The sequence below is a fragment of the Gouania willdenowi genome, chromosome 24, assembly GCF_900634775.1.
Source record: "Gouania willdenowi chromosome 24, fGouWil2.1, whole genome shotgun sequence".
NCBI lineage: Eukaryota > Metazoa > Chordata > Actinopteri > Blenniiformes > Gobiesocidae > Gouania > Gouania willdenowi.
Genome location: NC_041066.1, coordinates 25718817 through 25744032, shown reverse-complemented (window position 1 = coordinate 25744032; position 25216 = coordinate 25718817). Strand labels below are relative to the sequence as shown.

Genomic DNA, 25216 nt, shown 5'->3' with positions numbered 1-25216 from the left:
AACATTAATATATAACATTAATAAATGACACTAATATATAACATTAATAAATAACATGACTATATAACATTAATAAGTAACATTAATATATAACATTCATATATAACATTAATATATACATTTATATATAACACTAATAAATAACATTAATATATAACTAATAAAATAACATTAATATAGGCTTTAGAGACACGGGAGATTTTATTTACATTTAATCAAAAATCATAGAAAAAAATTTGTTTGTTATTGGTTTAGTTTCAATTCATTAATACAAGCTGACTTTACATTTATATTTATATTTATATTTATATTTATATTTATATTTATATTTATATTTACATTTACATTTACATTTACATTTATATTTATATTTATATTTATATTTATATTTATATTTATATTTATATTTATATTTATATTTATTGTCCCTGAGGATGGAGGGAGTACAAGTACAACTGAATTTCCCTTCGGGGATTAATAAAGTATAATCAATCAAGTACAAGTACAATTACTGATTAGAAATATACTCATAAAAGCAACACAGTTATCGTAACATAAATACTTGTAATCTGGTTATTCCAATCACAACAATTCTGTATAAAATGCTGATATTTACAAATTTTGTTTGTTTAATCACTCACATCTAATAAACTATTAAACACAATATTAGATCACATTGGTTTGTATTCATTTTTTAAAAATAGTTTTTGTGTGCAGCTCTTACTTTGAAGGCGCAGACAGGAAGCAGTAGTGGTGCTGTCAGTGAACGGACATCAATGGGAGAGGGAGGAGTTAATTCTGATTCTGAATCTGAGCAGAAACACGTTTCAAACGTTTCTGCGGCTCAAACATCTTCAAAGGAACCTTCTGGAATTTATGGATTTAAAAGTTGTTTGTAATGACTGAGGATCAGGAGGTGAGTAATTATTATCTTTATTTACAGGTTTACTCATAAAAAACATTCACTCTTATAAAGACAACTTTCTAGTTTGACATTTTTATTGCATTTAATCCATTATGAAATAAAACAGCTTAAAACACCGTTTATTATTTCATTATCTATTAATTCTGCATAAAATAACTGGACTAAATGTCATGTTGGAAATAATCGAGTGTAAATAAGTGTTTATTAAGGTTTTTACTCTGATTACGTCACATGTGAAAGTCATTAATTATAAGCTTTATATAAATATAATAAAAGCTCTTATTTAATGAGCAGCTATTAGAACTGTTAGATAATAATCACATAAAAACATATTAAAAAAACTATATTCATTTGTGGAAATTTCAGCATGTATTTAATACTGATTAATGAAGGTTTATATTTCACTGTAATAACAGGCAGAACAATACTTTAATTACATTGATATATTTACTATTGGTACTGTTCATAAATTACATTAATAATCACCTCCCAGTCTTTGTAATACTGCAGAATATCTTTACTAACAACATAAATATTCAGCAGATATACAGTAGTATAACTGTAAAAGACATGATCAATAAATGCATTAAAATGAAGAATAAAAAGTTAAAATCCCTTTTTAATTCATTTTTGACCAGACACTGCCCCCCCTTAGTGTGGTCAACAGAGGAACTACAGCAAACATCTATTATACAAACACTCACAAATCCATCTAAATGTTAGAATTACATATAAAAAGTATAAAAAATAAAGCTTAGAATAATTATATACTATAATAACAAACTGCAACATCACCACGCTTATATTCAGGTCATTATTCAATACATTTATTAATCCAAGGTATTAAAGACTGTTTTTAGATCATTATCAGTAAATCATTGTTTATGAAATCAACCAATATTTATTTAGTAAAATTAGGACCGAATTTAGTCAAAAGTATTTAAAAATACACCTTGAATGACAGAGAAGGTTTAGACCTGGTTTAAAATGATATAATATTAAATCTTATCACTAAATGATTCGATTGTTGATATCGTTTAAACAAAGTATTTACAGTGAAACCCTGATTTATATATTTATAATCTATCACTGTAAAGAAGTCAATTCATTTATAAAACAGGTAAAAACATGTTTCTCATGTTTCATAGTGGATTCATATTTAATATTTGGTGAATTCTGCTTCACAATAAGAGGAGGAGCCTATCAGTAGAATTAATAATAGCCTTAATTAATCTATTAATAAATATATTCATGAATATATAAAGTTATTCCCAGACTGAACAAACTCAAAACATGGACAAATAAAAAGATAGAGCCTTTAGTTTTGTTTAAGGTGTATTTTAATATTGTAAAACATTTAAGGTCTTTGTATATATATATATATATATATATATATATATATAAATATATATATAATATAAAGGGAGGTATTTAAATGATACATAGCCGAAAGAGATGATAACCCATGATGCTGTATGAAGAGGTTAATATTAATATAATGAAGACTTGTAATTAATGTAATACATTATTATGTTTTATGGTTTATTGTGATTAACATAATTTATTGTAATATTATGAAATTAATCACAGGGACAATGAGAAGGATTTATTAATGTGAAAAAGTTCTACTTTAAACAAATACACTGTAGATATTTTTAAAATGTCTTAAATAAAAAGTCTAAATGTCCAATAGTTACAAAATAAATAATGTTCAACGTGCCACCCATTTAGCGTACTGTCCAGTCATTGGCTGTCTATCATCGTAATATATGACGTCAAATCCCATTTTTCAACCTCAAATAACTTATTTAAAAACAAAGTTGACAGAAAAATTATCACTTGAACACAACGTAGGGTGATAATAACTAATGATCACAGCAGAGTTTAGGTTTGGAAAAATATTATGTGACCAGTATTTTAACTTTACAGTTTGACCCACATCCATCTGTTATCATTGAGGAGGCGGGGCTTATGACCTATACTGCAGCCAGTCAGCAGGGGGAGCTCTACAAATAAAAGCTTCACTTTTGTAGGTCCTTCCATGGCTGATGACTCCTTTTCTTGCACCAATCACGTTGCAACGCTGATCATTGCAAAACAAGATGTGCAATTGAGCGTTTAAATGAGTTCTAAAGAAACAATTTGCATGTTTAAACTACTGTGGAACCACAGGGAACATGTAACATAACCTACCTGTAGGCAGAGATGCAATTGTTAGATTAGCTCACACCCCTAGACCGAAGGCCAGGGGCACATCATGTGAAAACCATGTCTGCCACAATAGGCAGAGTTGTGGCAGGTCCCGTTATTTCCACTTGCAGGGAGGCTCCGGCCCCCTCCTGGTTGGGAATGTCGGTTTCAGACACAGGAAATAATTTTCCTGGGTCTGTCCCTGCGCTCAGTGCCGTTCACTGCGTGTCTTTCACCGGAGCGAGTGAAGACATTCGGGGCATGTCTCGAGTTGTTTCGGACTGGCACGTCTATTCATTTCAGGTTGTGTCTTGGGTTTTGGTTACTCCAGAGTGCAGCGCGGCTCTGCCCCACTGGCGTGCCCTGGGCTTCCTGATGGACGGGCTACCTATGGGCATTGTTACGTCCAGGAAGGTGGTCTCCATGGACGCCAGCCTGACAGGCTGGGGTGTGAGCCAAGGGCGGGTCTGTGAGGGGTCGCTGGGATGTGGCCTCCAGAGCGCTCACATAAATTACTTGGAACTGTCAGTGGTGTTCCTCTCGCTGATCCACTTCTTTCTGTCTCTCAGGGGACATCATGTCCTGGTGAGGACGGACAATACCACGGCGGTGGCGTACATCAACTGTCAGGGCGGGTTGCACTCGTGTCGGTTGCTGTCACTGGCACGCAGACTGATCCTGTGGAGTGTTGGGCGTCTCCTCTTGCTGAGAGCGACACACGTCCCAGGGATCATGAACGTGGGCACCAAACTGTTGTCCAGGAGCGCACCGGTTTACAGGGAAAGGATGCAGGACCCAGAGGTGGTGCGGCATCTGTTGGCCCGTTATGGAAGGGCCAAGGTGGACCTTTTCGCAGCGGAGGAAAACGCGCATCGTGCAATTTCTTCTCCCTGCACAGCACGAAGGCTCCACTTGGCGTAGACGCACTAGCGCACGGTTGGCTGCGCATGCTTCTTTTTTGCGTTCCCCCCATTGGCTCTGATTCCCTCACCCAGCACAGGGTGAGGGAATGCGGACACACACCAACCCTGGTGGCTCCACTGTGGTCGGCCATGCATTGGCTGGCAAAGATTTACCAGCTGCTGTGTGCTTCTCCCTAGCAGCTCCCACTGCGCAGGGACCTGCTGTCACAGGGGAGGGGCACAGTTTTCCACCTGCATTCAGACCGTCTGGCGCTGTGGACTTGGCCCCTGAGTGGCTCAATCTGTCAGCCGTGGGATTATCACAGAGTGTGATTTCCACCATTCAGAGTGCTCGAGCCCCCTCCACTTGATCTCTTTATGATTCTGGGTGGAGGCTGTTTGAGGGGTGGTGCCTCCAGAGGAACCACATCCCTTTTCAGTGCCCGGTGAGGTTGATTTTGTCATTTCTGCAGGACCTGACTGACAAAAACAAAGTGTATTTGACGGTGATAGCCTTTCGTGGGCTTTTCTGCCTCACAGGGTGAGCAGGGGCCTCATTTGTTGTGTCTAGTTTGTGCGATTCACACTTATATTGATATGACGAGGAGCCTCAGGAGGAGCGATCAGCTGTTCGTCTCCTGGTCCAATCCCCACAAGTGGAAGACTGTTTCTTGCTTTGGCTTTCTCGTGTCAGGGTCTGCAGTCGTCTATGGGTCACACACACTCTACTCGGGGTCTTGTCACATCCTGGGCTTTGTTCAGGGGGGTGTCTGTTCAGAGTTGGACCTCGCCTCATACTTGTCCGCTTTTACATGCTGGACGTTTCCGCCCCTTGCGTGGCACGGGTGGTTTTACTGTCCTGATGTGAGGCTGGTACGCCTCAATAAGCATGTCTGCACTACGGGAGTTTCCATATCTCATAGTGAGACATCTCACAAAATATTATAAATAGAACCAGGGTTATTTACATAACCTAAAGTTTATATTTATCATAAACTGTCGCTTTTTAAATGTTGCTTTAGTTGTAGTCACTAATCAAAGACTGGATTTAGTTTAAGTTACATTTTAGTCTTTAATTCATGTTTTTACTCAGTAAAATCTTTCCTTTTAATTTTGTCGTCAGTTCTTCGTTGACTTACATTCTCATCACAAATAAAGGGTCGTTGATGAAAAGCTTTTGGTGAAGTTCTCTCTTCTGTGATATTAATGTGTAGTATTATAGAAGCTTTAGTTTGTGCTGCTGGATTTTACTGAAATCGGTATTTTGAAAAATATCTTTATTTTATTTTTATATTGTTTCTGTGTTCCTGTGTGATGAAGAACCTTAGTTTAACATTAATGTTCCATACGTTTCCAGGGCATCCTCCACTGATGGATGTGATGGAGAACATCTCGTACGTACCCCACTACCTGCTCCATGGGGACCCCTTCGCTTCCAAACTGTCCAAAGAGGCCGACATCATCGCTGGCTTTTACATCTGCATCATCGGTCAGTCAGCGTTTATATTAAACTATTGATGATGTCATTGATCTGGGTTTAGTTTTAATGTTTCTGTCTCTGTGAAGTTTCTGTTTGTTAATCAATTAGTGTGTTATTGACGTGTAGCTTTACTCTGGTTATATACAGCTGTTATATATACAGTATACAGTGGTGTGATAAAGTGTTTGTCCCTCAGCTCCTGTTAAAACATAACTGTGGTTGATCACACCTGTAGCCACACCCAGGCCTGGTTACTGCACAGATGTTCTCAATCTAGAACTCACTTCAATAGAACCTGAACCTGACAAAGTGAAGTCGACCAAAAGACCTTCAAAAGCTCTAGACATCATGCTGAGATCCAAAGATCTCCAGGAACAAATGAAAAAAGTGACATAAATCTATCCGTCTGGAAAAACTTGTGTTAAACTAATGTTTACATTTTTTTGATGATCTGAAACATTTAAGTGTGAAAACATGTAAAAACGTAAGAAAACAGGAGAAGGACAAACACTGTATACAATATATACATAGACAACTAATGTTGGTAGTAAGAATTCACACCCATCAGATGTCCTGAATGTGCTGCTGTGTGTGATTGTAACCATGGTGACAATGACTCAGCATGTGTTCTGGTCCTCCTGGTGGGATGTGATTGAAAACCGCTACAGGTCATTCCCTCGCTGACCCCTGGGTCCAAGAGACCACAGCTACAGTACGTGTACGGCCTTCCAACGTGCACGTACTGTTGGAAAGTTCCAATACTGTCCATCCCAGCCTGTGATTGGCTGATCTGGTTAGATCTGTGAAGATGAGCAGGTCTGGTCAGTAGATGATGGAGACCACTGAGAGTTCCAGGGGTCACAGTGGGGGACAGTCACTGCTGTGGTAGCTGTCATTGTGTCCTTGTGGTGGTGGTGGTGGGAGGAGCCTATGGTTCACTATGACTGCCTTGCTTCCATCATAAGCAGGGGTGACTGTCAAGTGCCTGTGAGAAAAACTACCTTTGGTCAAAACGTCCTGTTCTACAAAGGCAGCGTTCAGTGGAACAGTTTACCAACCACAGCTTTAACACTTTTAAAAGTCATTTAAAGGAGTGGCTCAGATCAACCCAGACTTGTGATTTAAACTAATATTTTTATAATGCACCTTAGCACTGTGTGCAATGCACTACAGCACTTTAAATATATATATATATATATATATACTTATATTATTATAAATATATATATATATATATATATATATATATATATATTATCATTATTTAATTATTAAGAGGCAATTCAGGGCTATTTGCAATGCACAGTGGCACTTTAAATAAGTTATTATGATAATGTAAATGTATTGTTACACTCCTGTGATTGACCAGCTCTGACTATGTGGACATGAACTGTTTTTCTTTCTTGGTTCTACAGCTTCCTGTTTATTCTCTTGAGAGTAGTTGTTCTGATCCCAGTGTTCCATTTACAGGAAAAGTTACTGTATTTTATGATCCCTATGTTATGTGTCCTGTATGTAATCCTTTTATATATTGTTTTATGTCTCACCATGTTTTATTGTTTAGTGTAACATTTTATTACATCAGCCTGTCTAAGGACAACAGATGGAAATTAGCCGTTTGCTACAATCTGGCATATTTACATTTTTTTGAATGTTCATTAATATGTACTGTCTCTACTTAAATAAAGAAATAAATAAACAATCAGTCTGCCCCAGGGCAGCTGTGGCTATGAGAGTAGCTTACCACCACTAAGTGTGGCGTGAAAGAATAAAGCCTTAATTGAGTGTCTATGATAAAGTGTTGTATGAAATCTAATGCATTATTAATGTTTGTAACCCTGTAAACATCAGCAGTGATTATCATTAACCATGGGATTAGATTATTATTATTCTTACATTATGGTGGTCCTGACCCCGTCTCCATGACGACGTGGGTCATATGGGAATTGATGGAACGCTTGACGATGTCTATTCAAGATTTTTCTGGTCCCAGATGGAAAATTATTTTGAAACTAAAATACGAACCTGTGACTGGTGTGAAAAGTTAATATTATTGGGTAACATCACCCCAGATTACATGTGTATTATTAAAGAGTTATAATCCTCTAGTGTACAAGTAAATAAATGACAGTAGTTCATCAATATTCCATAATTCATAATCCTTTGGAATGGATAATGGATTAATAAAACAACTCAAAGGTTCACAAAATAAAACTACGTAAAAAAGTTTCCAAAGAGCAGCAGCATGATGACCTTTGACCCTCAGCTCAGTGTATATATATATATGTATTTAGTGTGTGTGTGTGTGTGTTATTCAAAGAGCCTTTGTTTTCACACTCATGATCACATCTGTAAGGTTTATCTTTTATAGCCCAAAGGCTTCTTTCTTTATTTCTATCACTAAACATAATATACAGACACTTTAATCCCTTAGAGGAGAGTCAGTGACCCATTTAGTAATGCTAATGCTAATGCTAATGCTAATCATTAAAGTAAATCTTTCAGGTTTTACTGCAAGAATTTCCACCAAAGCTAAAAAAGTTCAATCAATGTTATTATGGGATTATTTAGGGATGGATAGAGTTTGGATTTCAAGCTATGAAAATAATTGTAGTTCAGATCAGAGAAAATAAATTAATTTTAGTTCAAAATACAAATCAGTTTGATCTCAAGTGGGAACAATATTGTTCCCTAGTTATAAATGGTATTTAGTAAATATACAGTATACAGCACTGGCAATAAGTGACAGATATCAGTCTCTGCAAGCATCTTTATTTACATTTCTTCATTTTTGCTTATTTTAGCAAAAATTTTGTGAAAGATTTCAGGAGAAAATCACAGGATTTTATAAAAACTTTGATTTCTATCAACACATAGTGATTAAAACACAGGAACAATTGATTTATGTGTAAATGTCACATTCTCCTTTTCAACTGTAAGAGTTAAACATTTTTTCCTTTGTTCATCAGTGAATGTAACCCCAACAGATTTGTAGTTATTGTTCATTTAATATTGATTACATTGACATTTAAATATATCATTAAAATCTTAAAGATCAACTTGTCATACATGCATTAATATTTTAAAGAATTAGTATATCACGTATATTTTATTGTGAAAGCAGCAGAAAGTGCCCTTATTGTTGTGAGCTATGATGGATTATTATTATTATTATTATTATTATTATTATTATTATTATTATTATTATTATTATAGAGATGCACTGAATATTGCAAAAAAAAAGCCACATTCAGCCTTTGGTTTAGTGAGTTAAAATCAAGGCTAAATAGTAGCGTGTGACGCAATCAAACAACGTGCAGTGATTTTGAGGCAGAAAAGTGTGCGTGTGCGTTGCTGTCGGAGCAGTAGCTCCTCCTCCTTTTCACACACAAACACAGCCAGACTCTCTCCATCACCGCATAAACCGTCTAATTCCACAACAGAATCCGTTGTTAGCGCTGTGAGCCATGAATCCATAAACATCTCCATCGTTTCCTCCTTACACTACACCAGGTCTCACTGCATAGGCTGGTGTAGCATTAGCATGGAGTGCTAACAGCTGATGTGTGTAAACAATGGGCGTGGCTCCAAGCAGTGACTCCCAACATGATCAGCAGCAGAAAAAGTAGTGCAGTTTGTATTTACATATATGGTAATAACGACCCACTACCACCTGAGCCACGGTCGCCCCGTATGACCAAATATTTATTTTACAGAGGGATTTACCAATAAATTCATTAAAAATCATAGCTTTTCTGGATTTTTTCTCATGTTGTCTCTCATAGTTGAGGTTTATCTATGATGAAAATTACAGACCTCTGTCATCTTTTTAAGTGGGAGAACTTTGAATAAATAGTCGTATAAAGAGAGAGAGAGTTATGACAATGGAAGTCCAACATGTTTGATCGTTACGTGATTTATTAAGTTAATGGTAGTCATTCAAATCCATTGATTCCTAGTGACATAACTGCATTGATTGACAATATTTATACAGTACACCGTCATATGTATGTGTATATACAATATGTGTTTATGTAGTTCCATAAATATTTTTTTTTCTAACATAAATTTGTTTTAAAGATTATTGTGATAAACAGCTAGTTTACCTGCTTTTTTGACGTAGTTAAAGCCAACATTAATTTGGTTATATAAGAACATGTACCACCTAGCCTAGCATCACAGCTCTAAACAAAATAGAATAAACGTACAGTTACTTACTTATAAGTATTATTTGTGTGTGAGAGACAGATTTATTTTTACATACCTGTTGATAACGTTTGCCCATCCTGGACCGTACTTTATTTCTTGGAGTTTCACTTGTTGCCGCGCTAACGGTGCTAACGGTGCTAACGGTGTTAGCGGTGCTAGCGGTGCTGTTATCCTTTATATCAGTGGGAGGTGTTTAAATGTAAAGCTGATAATGAGGTGTGAACAGATCAAAGAACTGACCTGGTTTCAGTGAATTAAGCATTCCTTCTATAGATATATATGAGTGATGGTGGCCATGGTTGAAGCTTTGATTCAGTTCATCTTAAACCAAAGGAGAACCTGTGGTTCCACGTGTTCTCCACTGCTATCAATGATTATATAATAAACAATGTTCTGCTGTAAATATGACTTGTACAGTTAAACACCTTTTAGTAGCAGAAAGTGTTTAATATGCACAGGAAATAAAATGTATGTCTATCTTAGTATTATTATAGGTTCAGTTTGACTAATTATTGGAAACATTTAAAGTGTAAATGTATTTAACAAAAATGTGTTTAATAAACTAAATATCTGCAGCAATTTATTTTTTTAAAAAAACAGCATTAAAAGGACTTTTTAGAAGGATTTCCTTTCGCTGTTGCTAGGCAACAGCGTTCCATACAGCAACATTTGTTTAGCGTCTCTGAACCAAATAACGACACTAAGTCAGAGTTATTCAGATGTTGGTTCCATAATATCGGTACGTGATATACACTGAAAACATTTACATTCACACCACAGCTAATGGGCTAAGCTAATGGGCTAAGCTAATGGGCTAAGCTAATGGGCTAAGCTAATGGGCTAAGCTAATGGGTTAAGCTAATGGGCTAAGCTAATGGGCTAAGCTAATGGGCTAAGCTAACGAGCTTGTAAACATACGTGTTCAGATCACTACTACGTTTCTGCTTCCAGGGGATACTAAGGGTGTGTCATGGCACTAACCACACCCCCACCACAACGTTACCTCTTATTTCCTTGAGGCTAAATGATGAACTGAATGATGAATATATATATATATATATATATATATATATATATATATATATATATATATATATATGCTAATGCAGATCAGGTGTGGATGAGATCAAACCCTCTATGGTCAGTTATGTATAGTTTATTATGTATAGTTTATGTCCCATGATATGAATTCATTCTAAAAAGTCCTTTTAATGTGTTTTTTTTTAAAGTTGCACTAATTTAGTTTATTAGTAATACATTAAACACATTTTCTGTTATTTATATTTCCACTACAGGTACACTTTAATAAAAACAGACTTTTTACACAAACAAAAGTAAATGTGTTGACAAAAAAAAAACATAGCTTTGAAGTGTTTGATGTTTGTTGAGTACAGACTGGGCTTAGACACACTGCAGTAATCTGATCAATAATCTGATCAAATCAACCTGTTATATTGTTCATCAACTTCAGATTAAAAGTGTGATTTATGTTTTTTACACATTTCAATGACATTTACAAGTGTTTGTAAAGCTCCATGTTCCATGACATTCAGACAAAAATAATAATGACATCACAAGCCCCGCCTCCATTCATAGACTCTCACACGTTGGGTCTATTTACGCACGGTGGGCGTGTCCAGAGTCCAAAATACGTGTTTAACTCCGTTTAACACAGACTGGAGAATAGATCCCTCAGTGAAGCTACGTTAGCTCGTTAGCTTAGCGACACATCGTCATTCGTGCCAGAAATTATGAGCTCAAGCCTCGACTGATGTGAAAAGCTTCATTAATTAGTTAATTTCTTCTCTTTGTCTTTGTCTTCCAGGTATAATGTCAGCGACAGGAAACGGATACGTCATTTATATGACCTTCAAACGCAAAACCAAACTAAAGCCTCCTGAGCTGATGACTGTTAATTTAGCCATCTTTGATTTTGGCATTTCAGGTATGAGCGTTTGTTTCCTCTGTGTGTGTGTAAAGCTATGAATTAATGTTATATCTGCATATATTAATGAATAGTGTTTTGGTAGCATTTGTATTGCACTGTTGAAGTTGAATAATGTTTATATTAAATCAGTGGCTGATCAAACACTTTAGTTACATGTAGTACTCTAGACATGTGTGTCTGTGTTGTAGACAAACACCGTGTAGATTAGTTCATCCCCAGGTCTCAGTAGGTTTAAAGTTTCTGGAAAACCTTTAGGCTTCAAAGTAAAAGTCATCAGACTAAACAGCATCAAATAAAACAACCTCAGGAAGTAAAACATGTCGTTTTATTTTGAAGAAATAATCATCAGTATGTGCTGCTTCAGATTCCAGGGTGAGTTGAAAGCTGTTTTTTTTCTATGTATTTTTAAATGTTCAGATATATCAACGTTTAGGATCTTTTAATTGACATTGTACTTTGAAAGTAATGAAATATGTACAGTAGGTGTTGACGTGCACCTATTCAAGAGGAAGAGGGTTTAATTTAACTATGTATTTAATAATCAAACAATATGTTGATATATCTTAAATTAAAAATAAAAAAGAAAGAATGGCTTTTTGTTACATGTATTTTCGGTTCCTTCAAAATAAAACATCATATCATGTTTTACGGCCTGAGGCTGTTGAGTCTCATGACTTTTATTTTTAAGCCTGAGGCCGTTCATAGGCGGAGTCTGAGATTAACTATATAGAACGTGACAATGTGTGTAACATATGCAATAATAATAAAATGATTAGTAACAATATTGATAAAGTTGACAACAAACATATTAACCTTTTGGGCCATTTTCAGCTAGAAATTTTGGGTGTGTCACTATATTAAAGGTAGGGTAGGTGATTTTCAAAAGCTAGCATGATTTTGAATGTAGCCTCCCCGACGGCTCCGCCTTTAAAATGTTTTGTTTTTCTTCCATTGGTTGAAGTTATTACAGATTTACAGCTGCTACAGATGATTGATTTTATTTGTTTCTGTTTCAGAGAACATAAGATCTTCATTTCTGTCATAAAGACAATTTCAACCTAAAACTTAAAAAGTGTATCTGGAGTAAATTACCTACCCTAGCTTTAAAGTGTGAATTATTCTGATCACATGATCACAATCATTGATCCACATATCAACACATGTCAGTGTGTATTAACGTTGACGTTGTGCATTCAGAGCCATCAACAGTGTCTGCTTTTAAATATGAAATATTAGTCTGTAGAATATAGTCACATGATCAGATTAAACTGAGTCAATCCTGTTAGGATTAGTTTAGGATTTAGTGTGTGTGTGTGTGTGTGTGTGTGTGTGTGTGCGTGTGTGTGTGTGTGTGTGTGTGTGTGTGTGTGTGTGTGTGTGTGTGTGTGTGTGTGTGTGTGTGTGTGTGTGTGTGTGTGTTGATCTTTTACATAATATTAATTTGTAAGAGTGTGTATTTTGTGTTTTATCTTAATGTCATTTTTACTGTCGTCCAATTTGAGTAAGTGTTTGATTACATTATGAAAGTGACAAAAATGTTTTATTTTATTGAACAAAGCTTTATAGAATATTGTTTATTCACTAAAACTGCTCCATCCATGTCATTAGTTTAATATAATAATGTTTAAAGGCAACTTTAATATTTCATTTCATCTGATATTAGAAAAAGATTCATATACAAAAAATTAATCTTTGACCAATTGGCATCAAATGCAACATTACACAACTAATAAAAGTAATAAGTAATAATTCAGAATTATTTATTCTCAACAATAACACATGGTTTCAGTTTGAACCGTGGAGCAGAAGGAGATATGAACTAATCACCTGTAAATAAATCCCAGTAAAACTCTGTAAAACAATAACCAGTAATAAATATTATCTCCCTGGTAAAGACAGTAGATCTAATAACTGGTAAAATGATAAATTGGTGATATTACAGTCTGTGCATACAGTACGGGAACGTCTGTGTGTGTTTAATAAGTCTGTGTGTGTGTTTAATAAGTCTGTGTGTGTTTAATAAGTCTGTGTGTGTGTTTAATAAGTCTGTGTGTGTTTAATAAGTCAGTGTGTTCAATAAGTGTGTGTGTGTTTAATAAGTGTGTGTGTGTTTAATAAGTCAGTGTGTGTGTTTAATAAGTCTGTGTGTGTTTAATAAGTCAGTGTGTTCAATAAGTGTGTGTGTGTTTAATAAGTGTGTGTGTGTTTAATAAGTCTGTGTGTGTTTAATAAGTCAGTGTGTGTGTTTAATAAGTCTGTGTGTGTTTAATAAGTCAGTGTGTGTTTAATAAGTCAGTGTGTGTTTAATAAGTCTGTGTGTGTTTAATAAGTCAGTGTGTGTTTAATAAGTCAGTGTGTGTGTTTAATAAGTCAGTGTGTGTTTAATAAGTCAGTGTGTGTGTTTAATAAGTCAGTGTGTGTTTAATAAGTCAGTGTGTGTGTTTAATAAGTCTGTGTGTGTTTAATAAGTCAGTGTGTGTGTTTAATAAGTCTGTGTGTGTTTAATAAGTCAGTGTGTGTGTTTAATAAGTCAGTGTGTGTTTAATAAGTCAGTGTGTGTGTTTAATAAGTCTGTGTGTGTTTAATAAGTCTGTGTGTGTTTAATAAGTCTGTGTGTGTTTAATAAGTCTGTGTGTGTTTAATAAGTCTGTGTGTGTTTAATAAGTCTGTGTGTGTTTAATAAGTCTGTGTTTAATAAGTCTATGTGAAAGTCTACATGTTTATGTCTCCACCCATCCACTCTCTTCATTATATTCATGTCCTTTAAGGCTTGTATTAAATAGTCCAGGCTGCCGCCATCTTGGATTATACAAATGAACTTAAAGTGGCTTTAACCAAGTGAAGTGTTTACAAGAAAGAGGAATGATCTAATTCAGAATTAAAAACGGAATAAACCAGCCACCTAATTCGGAATTAAATTAGCGTTAGGAATGATGTGTTTACAAGGTGAAGTTAAAGAGGAATTAAAGCTTCCATGTAAATGTAACCACACACTACATTCATACTAGACAATGTGGGTGAAGTGCCTTGCCCAAGGACACAGTGACAGATACCACAGCAGTGACTGTCCCCCTCAGTGTCTCCATCATCTACTGACCAGGACCAGACCTGCTGATCTTCACAGATCTAACCAGATCAGCCAATCACAGGCTGGGATGGACACAATATATTATAGATATATTAATGTATTTTAAAAGATAAACACCCTGAAAAAAGATCAAATGTAGAACAAGAGAAATTTGTTCATAATGAATATTATGTTTTCTGATGCAATGGTTTTTATATGTTTAATGTTACTAGTGAAAAACTAATAAACAATAAATGATTATTAAACACAGAGCTAAGATATAATGACCTCATGTAAAGGATTTACAATAATTATGTTATGAACCAATGAAAATAATAAATAAAGTATATGTTCATGAGTCTAGAACCAATGTATATCTGTGACTAATCATTAGTGATGTGAACAGTCTATGTTCATAGCTCTAAGCTGATCACATTACAGTGAGCTGAGACATATGCTAAGTAGTTTACTGAACATGTTTAGTGGAGCTGATCCTTCACTTTCAATGATCTAAACAGAACATTTACTTTGTGCATTGAAAGTCTGAAAGTATATATTGTACAGATGTTATTATTAATATTGTATAGATATAAAGTCATATCTGAGCCTAAATCATAAAGATACGTTTTGTTGAAGATTTTTTTAAAAATCCATAAATAATAAAATTATGAATTTAGGAAATATGTGTGTTTGATGACTCAAGAAATATGCAAAACGATTCTGTTGTTAATAATAATAATAATAATAATAATAATAATAATCTGTCATTGAAGTGATCAGAAACCTCCAATACATGTGATCAAACTCTGTTTTCATCTCTTCCCTTGTTTCCACTCTGACTACATGCTCATGGCTCCTCCCTTTGGTTGTGGCTCCTCTTCCTGCTCGTGGCCCCTCCCCATGCTCATGGCCCCTCCCCCCTTGTCTCTGCAGTGACAGGAAAGCCGTTTTTCGTGGTGTCCAGTTTCTCCCATCGCTGGTTGTTTGGTTGGGAGGGTTGTCAGTTCTACGGTTGGGCTGGTTTCTTCTTCGGTTGTGGGAGCCTCACCACGATGACTGTGGTTAGCTTGGACCGCTACCTCAAGATCTGCCACCTGCGCTATGGTGCGTCACACGCGTTATAACCCTAACCAACTAGGACACACACACACATAAAACACACACACAGTTTACTCACTTTCAAACCAAAAACATCCTATATAATTACACTAATAATAACAGTGGGTTGATACTATCTAACATACATAGTTCTATGTTATTTCCAAAGGGTAAATGGAGTTTTCACTAACTGTAATGTTTCCAGGGACGTGGTTGAAACGTCACCATGTCTTCCTGTGCCTGGGCCTGGTGTGGCTCTACGCTGCGTTCTGGGCCACCATGCCCCTGGTGGGCTGGGGGAACTACGCCCCAGAGCCGTTCGGGACCTCCTGCACTCTGGACTGGTGGCTGGCACAAGCCTCGGTATCTGGCCAAAGCTTCGTCATGGTCATCCTGTTCTTCTGCCTCATTCTTCCCACCGCCATCATCGTCTTTTCATACGTCAAGATCATCTTCAAAGTCAAATCCTCCACCAAAGAAATCTCTAACTTTGATGCTCGTATCAAAAACAACCACAGCCTGGAGATGAAACTCACTAAGGTTGGACACACTGTGTGTGTGTGTGTGTGTGTGTGTGTGTGTGTGTGTGTGTGTGTGTGTGTGTGTGTGTGTGTGTGTGTGTGTGTGTGTGTGTGTGTGTGTGTGTGTGTGTGTGTGTGTGTGTGTGTGTGTATATAACGTGTGTGTATGTGTGTATATAGTGTGTGTATATAACGTGTGTATATAGTATGTGTATATAATGTGTGTATATAATGTGTGTATATAGTGTGTGTGTATATAGTGTGTGTATATAATGTGTATATAATGTGTATGTAGTGTGTGTATAGTGTGTGTATATAGTGTGTGTATATAATGTGTGTATATAATGTGTGTATATAATGTGTGTGTATATAATGTGTGTGTATATAGTGTGTGTGTATATAATGTGTGTATATAGTGTGTGTATATAATGTGTGTGTATATAGTGTGTGTATATAATGTGTGTATATAGTGTGTGTGTATATAACGTGTGTATATAGTGTGTGTGTATATAATGTGTGTATATAGTGTGTGTGTATATAGTGTGTGTTTATATAGTATGTGTATATAGTGTGTGTGTATATAGTGTGTGTGTATATAGTGTGTGTATATAGTGTGTGTGTATATAGATGTGTGTGTATATAGATGCGTGTATATAGTGTGTGTGTATATAGTGTGTGTGTATATAGATGTGTGTATATAGTGTGTGTGTATATAATGTGTGTATATAGTGTGTGTGTATATAGTGTGTATATAGTGTGTGTGTATATAGTGTGTGTGTATATAGTGTGTGTTTATATAGTATGTGTATATAGTGTGTGTGTATATAGTGTGTATATAGTGTGTGTGTATATAGTGTGTGTGTATATAGTGTGTGTTTATATAGTATGTGTATATAGTGTGTGTGTATATAGTGTGTGTTTATATAGTATGTGTATATAGTGTGTGTGTATATAATGTGTGTATATAGTGTGTGTATATAATGTGTGTATATAATGTGAGTGTATATAATGTGTGTGTATATAGTGTGTGTGTATATAGTGTGTGTGTATATAATGTGTGTATATAACGTGTGTATATAACGTGTGTGTATATAGTGTGTGTATATAATGTGTGTATATAGTGTGTGTGTATATAATGTGTGTATATAGTGTGTGTGTATATAGTGTGTGTATATAGTGTGTGTGTATATAACGTGTGTATATAATGTGTGTATATAGTGTGTGTATATAGTGTGTGTATATATGTGTGTATATAGTGTGTGTGTATATAGTGTGTGTATATAGTGTGTGTGTATATAGTGTGTGTGTATATAGTGTGTGTATATAACGTGTGTATATAATGTGTGTATATAGTGTGTGTGTATATAGTGTGTGTGTATATAATGTGTGTGTGTATATAGTGTGTGTGTATATAGTATGTGTATATAATGTGTGTATATAATGTGTGTGTATATAGTGTGTGTGTATATAGTGTGTGTGTATATAGTGTGTGTGTATATAATGTGTGTGTGTATATAGTGTGTGTGTATATAATGTGTGTGTATATAGTGTGTGTGTATATAGTGTGTGTGTATATAGTGTGTGTGTATATAGTATGTGTATATAATGTGTGTGTGTATATAGTATGTGTATATAATGTGTGTGTGTATATATAGTGTGTGTATATAGTGTGTGTGTATATAGTGTGTGTGTATATAGTGTGTGTGTATATAGTGTGTGTGTATATCGTGTGTGTGTATATAATGTGTGTGTGTATATAGTGTGTGTGTATATAGTGTGTGTGTATATAGTGTGTGTTATATAGTGTGTTGTGTATTATAGTGTGTGTGGATATAATGTGTGTGTATAGGTGGTGTCATAATGGTGTGTGTATATAGATGTGTGTGTATATAGATGCGTGTGTATATAGATGTGTGTGTATATAGATGCGTGTGTATATAGGTGTGTGTATATAGATGTGTGTGTATATATGTGTGTATATACGTGGTGTGTATATAATGTGTGTTGTGTACTATAATGTGATGTGTGTATATAGTGTGTGTGTATATAATGTGTGTATATAGTGTGTGTGTATATAGTGTGTGTGTATATAATGTGTGTGTATATAGTGTGTGTGTATATAATGTGTGTGTGTATATAATGTGTGTGTGTATATAGTGTGTGTGTATATAGTGTGTGTGTATATAATGAGTGTATATAATGTGTGTGTATATAGTGTGTGTGTATATAATGTGTGTGTGTATATGTGTGTGTATATATGGTGTGTGTGTGTATATAATGTGTGTGTATATAATGTGTGTGTGTGTATATAATGTGTGTGTATATAGTGTGTGTGTATATAATGTGTGTGTATATAGTGTGTGTGTATATAATGTGTGTGTGTATATAGTGTGTGTGTGTGTGTGTGTATATAGATGTGTGTGTATATAGATGTGTGTGTATATAGATGTGTGTGTATATAGATGTGTGTGTATATAGATGTGTGTGTATATAGATGTGTGTGTATATAGATGTGTGTATATAGATGCGTGTATATAGATGTGTGTGTATATAGATGTGTGTGTATATAGATGTGTGTGTATATAGATGTGTGTGTATATAGATGTGTGTGTATATAGATGCGTGTATATAGATGTGTGTGTATATAGATGTGTGTGTATATAATGTGTGTGTGTATATAATGTGTGTGTGTATATAGTGTGTGTATATAATGTGTGTATATAGTGTGTGTGTATATAACGTGTGTATATAGTGTGTGTGTGTATATAATGTGTGTATATAGTGTGTGTGTATATAGTGTGTGTTTATATAGTATGTGTATATAGTGTGTGTGTATATAGTGTGTGTATATAGTGTGTGTATATAGTGTGTGTGTATATAGTGTGTGTATAATGTGTGTATATAGTGTGTGTGTATATATTGTGTGTGTATATAACGTGTGTATATAGTGTGTGTGTATATAATGTGTGTATATAGTGTGTGTGTATATAGATGTGTGTGTATATAGATGCGTGTATATAGATGCGTGTATATAGATGTGTGTTTATATAGTATGTGTATATAGTGTGTGTGTATATAGTGTGTGTGTATATAGTGTGTGTATATAGTGTGTGTTTATATAGTATGTGTATATAGTGTGTGTGTATATAGTGTGTGTTTATATAGTATGTGTATATAGTGTGTGTGTATATAATGTGTGTATATAGTGTGTGTATATAATGTGTGTATATAATGTGAGTGTATATAATGTGTGTGTATATAGTGTGTGTTTATATAGTATGTGTATATAGTGTGTGTGTATATAATGTGTGTATATAGTGTGTGTATATAATGTGTGTATATAGTGTGTGTGTATATAATGTGTGTATATAACGTGTGTATATAACGTGTGTGTATAGTGTGTGTATATAATGTGTGTATATAGTGTGTGTGTATATAATGTGTGTATATAGTGTGTGTGTATATAGTGTGTGTATATAGTGTGTGTGTATATAACGTGTGTATATAATGTGTGTATATAGTGTGTGTATATAGTGTGTGTATATAATGTGTGTATATAATGTGTGTATATAGTGTGTGTGTATATAGTGTGTGTATATAGTGTGTGTATATAACGTGTGTATATAATGTGTGTGTATATAGTGTGTGTGTATATAATGTGTGTGTGTATATCGTGTGTTGTGTATATGTATGTGTATATAATGTGTGATATATCAATGTGTTGTGTAATATAGTGTGTCGTGTAGTCTAGTGTGTTGTGTATATAGTATAATGTGTGTGTGTATATAATGTGTGTGTGTATATAGTGTGTGTGTATATAATGTGTGTGTGTATATAGTGTGTGTGTATATAGTGTGTGTGTATATAGTGTGTGTGTATATAGTATGTGTATATAATGTGTGTGTGTATATAGTATGTGTATATAATGTGTGTGTGTATATATAGTGTGTGTGTATATAGTGTGTGTGTATATAGTGTGTGTGTATATAGTGTGTGTGTATATAGTGTGTGTGTATATCGTGTGTGTGTATATAATGAGTGTATATAATGTGAGTGTATATAGTGTGTGTGTATATAATGTGTGTGTGTATATAGTGTGTGTATATAGTGTGTGTGTATATAGTGTGTGTATATAATGTGTGTATATAGTGTGTGTGTATATAATGTGTGTGTGTATATAGTGTGTGTGTATATAGTGTGTGTGTATATAGTGTGTGTGTATATAGTGTGTGTGTATATAATGTGTGTATGTATATAGTGTGTGTGTATATAGTGTGTGTGTATATAATGAGTGTATATAATGTGTGTGTATATAATGTGTGTGTGTATATAATGTGTGTGTGTATATAGTGTGTGTGTATATAATGTGTGTGTGTATATAGTGTGTGTGTATATAGTGTGTGTGTATATAGTGTGTGTGTATATAATGTGTGTGTGTATATAGTGTGTGTGTATATAATGTGTGTGTGTATATAATGTGTGTGTGTATATAGTGTGTGTGTATATAATGTGTGTGTATATAGTGTGTGTGTATATAATGTGTGTGTGTATATAGTGTGTGTGTATATAATGTGTGTGTGTATATAATGTGTGTGTATATAATGTGTGTGTGTATATAATGTGTGTGTGTATATAGTGTGTGTGTATATAATGTGTGTGTATATAGTGTGTGTGTATATAATGTGTGTGTGTATATAGTGTGTGTGTATATAATGTGTGTGTGTATATAATGTGTGTGTGTATATAGTGTGTGTGTATATAGTGTGTGTGTATATAGTGTGTGTGTATATAGTGTGTGTGTATATAATGAGTGTATATAATGTGTGTGTATATAGTGTGTGTGTATATAATGTGTGTGTGTATATAATGTGTGTGTATATAATGTGTGTGTGTATATAGTGTGTGTGTATATAATGTGTGTGTGTGTATATAATGTGTGTGTATATAATGAGTGTATATAATGTGTGTGTATATAGTGTGTGTGTATATAATGTGTGTGTGTATATAATGTGTGTGTGTATATAGTGTGTGTGTATATAATGTGTGTGTATATAGTGTGTGTGTATATAATGTGTGTGTGTATATAATGTGTGTGTGTATATAGTGTGTGTGTATATAGTGTGTGTGTATATAGTGTGTGTATATAGTGTGTGTGTATATAGTGTGTGTGTATATAGTGTGTGTGTATATAAAGAGTGTATATAATGTGTGTGTGTATATAGTGTGTGTGTATATAGTGTGTGTGTATATAGTGTGTGTGTATATAATGTGTGTGTGTATATAGTGTGTGTGTATATAATGTGTGTGTGTATATAGTGTGTGTGTATATAATGTGTGTGTGTGTTCTCCACCAGGTTGCGATGCTGATCTGTGCAGGGTTCCTGATAGCATGGATTCCGTATGCCGTGGTGTCGGTGGTGTCAGCGTTTGGTGATCCTGACTCAGTTCCTATTTGTGTCTCTGTGGTTCCTACGTTACTGGCCAAGTCTTCAGCCATGTACAACCCCATCATCTACCAGCTGGTGGACCTTAAGAACTCCTGTTCCTCCTGCTGCGCTAACGTCATGAAGAAACGGAAGAACTTTAGAAAGTCAAGGTAAAATGGAATGATATGAAACATTATGATTGTACCTTATTTAAAATAAAGGTGGAAAATATAATTGATGCAATATTTGTAAAAGAGAGTCGACCTGTGGTTCTTCAAAGTAAAAGATAAACACAATGATTGAATAAAATACTTTATTCATCTCATCTAGCTTTAGATATTCACTTTGATATAATATCCAGTTATTATAGAACATTACTGAGTTTCTTACATGTCGGTTCATAATGTCCTTTTTCTAGTTGCTGTACCATGTGATCTTTTTAATAAAGCATCTAGTGACAGATCTAGACTGTTGTTCTTTAGTCCTAAATCTTATTGTCTACATGAACTAAACACAGGAAAAGTTCATTATTCATCAGCTTTTTTGAATATAGGAATTAGAATAATACAATCTGTGTATAATCTTTGGTTTTTCTGTTTTAAAAACAAATCAAAATAACAAATAAACATGGTTATGGTTATTTTGTTTTACTGACTTAAAACCTGTTTTATGATTAAATATTCTGTTTGTGTGATATTTGGATATTTAAGAGAAACTATGGACAAGAGCTTCATGCTTTAATCTCACCACACAGTATTTATTTATTTATTTAGGTGTTTATTGTTATCATTATGATTGTATTCATACACTGTTAGAAATTATTATTATTATTAATGCAGCACTAATGACACATTTGTCATCTCATAGAATCAATATCAACAATGTACAGTTGACCTTTATTGGAGCCAAAATGTCAAGGTCAAGGTCGTCTCAAGAGTCAAAAACACAGATCTTTCATATCTCTACCAATATTGATCGTACAAGTTTGATGCTTACATTTCTGTAAAGTTCATCTCCAGTGGAATATTTTATTTTATTTATTTTATTAAAACTGTACGACCCACCAATAAAAAGATCAGTAGGGGTCAAAGTTCATGACGTCACAAAAAACTTTTTCCCTATAGCTATAACTTGGCCTCTGGTACCATTGAACAACATTTCCTTTCAATGTGTGACCTTGACCTTCACTCAAGGTCATATTTAAGGTCAAGGTCAGCCTTCTGTTTTTCCTGCATTATTATTTTAAATTTCATTAATAAAAACAACAAACTTGTCAACAAATCCAGATACAGGTTGTGATAAACATATTTTCTTTGTGAATTTGCCTAATTATTATTATTATTATTATTATTATTATTATTATTATTATACATTCATTGGTCTTCTCTCCACTGCAGGTTCTACACTATAACTGGATCATTAAAGGACCCAGCTCCACCTGCCAAAGACCCTCAAACATAGGTGTGAGCCTGAGGTGGGGGGTGGGGGGGGGGGGGGTTACTGTGGACCAATAGCCTTGTTCCTACTCGTTGTGGCCCCTGCACTTAACCAATCACACGCTGCCTCTTGTCTCCAACACTCACCTTTGCTGCCAACATTTCCTGAGTCTTACCAGCGTTTGTTCATATCTTCTCAATCCTTTCCCCACAAGGTTTTCCTAATCTGTGGATTAGTAATCTCCACCTACTGTACGTGTGTATATATATATACACACACACACACGTGTGTTGTGCTGTGTGAGTGTTTGGACTCTTATCAGTGTTAATTATAGATGCACTTTCTGCCAAAGCTGTGAACAGGTAACAACACAGCGTTGGATTCAAACTCACAACGTTTCCACCAAAGTCAAACAAAGCTGAGCCTTTATTTTCAGATAAAATGTGACATGGTTTTTTTAAGGAAAATATATATTTAACAGATTATTTTGGAAGTACTGGGGGTGAAGTTTTCAAGACGTAGGTAAGGATTTACTAAATAAAGAGTGTAGACTGGGTGTAATAGATTAGTTGTTTATTCACCTGTTGCAGGTTATTTACTGTAAATCACCGTTATTTTAAATAAATATTGAAAATGGTGAAGCAGGAGAAAATATATGGGAAATTTCTGTAAAACTAAAGTATTTCAAGAAAATATGGAAATATTTGAAAAGATCCACAAGGTGAACAATAGCTCATAGAAACATTTCAATTATTACCCATAAATCCATGAATCCACAACTCCACGTGACCACTAGGGTTGGGTAGGCACGTTGCAAATCCAGACCACCAATCACAATTTCATATGTTTCTGCTGACAGGTGTTAATCTAACAAAATCATCATCATAAACCCCATTAAAGAAACATAAACATTATTTACTATATCCTCCATACTCTCCAACAACATATATCTCATGACACGACAGCACATCTGTTGTTTGTGTTGGAAACACAGAAACATGGAGAAAATGACAACAACAACAACAACTCAGAACATCCTCAGTGAGGATCATCCACAAAGTCAATCCTTCCTTTTGTTCCATTCACTGTAGAAAGTACCAACAATGTTCTGACCTTACCTTAGCTGAAGGTCTGGTAGCTCAGGTGTTGGTCTCCATCTTTTAAAAGATGTTGTTTTTTCTCTAAACAAAGTTTCTCTGTCATCTCTAGCGCTGTCATCCTGACTGTAGTGTTATCCCGCCCACTAGCTAGAGAACGTAGCAGCAGTGTTCACGTGGCATCTATTCACTAATGCACTGTGAACGTACGTATAGCATTTAGCATAGCACGGTTACGTCCAAAGAAAGAGTAGAGAGCTGTCTTTGGACGTAAATGGTTTTCATCATGGGGACCTGACTGAGCATGTGCAAACACATAAAAACACACTATGGGAACAGAGACAGAGCAGCAATGTGCTTTTAGAAGGGGTGTGGCCTCATCCTGGCTCCTCCTCCTCCTTACAGCAGAGTGAGACTGTGCAGCATCTCTGCCGTACCAGGAAATAGTGATGTTTAGTCATTTGGGCTATGAAACGCACAAAATGCTGACACTTTCAAACGTATAGGTACTGTAGGATATTGGAAATATAATTATATTATAATTAAAACAAATAATCAAAATATCAATTCACCCATGGGTAGGCACTGCCTACCTTGCCTACCCTTTATAATGCCCACTTCTGGTCTCAATAACTGCTGCCATCTGTGAGTAAAGCTGTGACAGTAGGGACCTGTTTGTCAAATGTGCCTAAAATAATACACACATTGATTAATTAGCGTCTCCTCCGAGTATTGGTTTTGTTCCTGTATATTAATTAGAGGTCACTTGTTATTTTACACATTTAACAGATGCAATATTTGTTGTGCGTAGATCAACTGCAACATGTGTTTGTGCGTAGTGGTTTTCAAACCCACAACCTTTAGCCTTGATTAAATAAGGTCTATAGTGAGCCATGTTTGGAGATAGTTTCAAACT

General features: G+C 34.9%; 1 protein-coding gene across 1 annotated transcript; it reads left to right on the top strand.

Annotated features, from left to right (window-relative positions):
• Positions 1-801: 801 nt before the first annotated feature.
• Positions 802-23227, top strand: opn5 (opsin 5). Its single transcript, XM_028440358.1, has 7 exons — positions 802-916; positions 5375-5506; positions 11532-11651; positions 15655-15825; positions 16025-16359; positions 21695-21936; positions 23164-23227. The coding sequence occupies exons 2-7, from the start codon at positions 5389-5391 to the stop codon at positions 23225-23227; spliced, it is 1050 nt and encodes a 349-aa protein (XP_028296159.1). The 5' UTR covers positions 802-916; positions 5375-5388.
• The last annotated feature ends 1989 nt before the right edge of the window (positions 23228-25216 follow it).

What these genes read in the sequence shown, in the direction of transcription:
- opn5 (XM_028440358.1), top strand. Translation starts at nt 5,389, where the DNA reads ATGGATGTGATGGAGAACATCTCGTACGTACCCCACTACCTGCTCCAT. An exon ending in CTTTGATTTTGGCATTTCAG is followed by an intron (nt 11,652 to 15,654) that starts GTATGAGCGTTT and finishes TTGTCTCTGCAG; the next exon opens with TGACAGGAAAGCCGTTTTTC. An exon ending in TGGAGATGAAACTCACTAAG is followed by an intron (nt 16,360 to 21,694) that starts GTTGGACACACT and finishes GTTCTCCACCAG; the next exon opens with GTTGCGATGCTGATCTGTGC.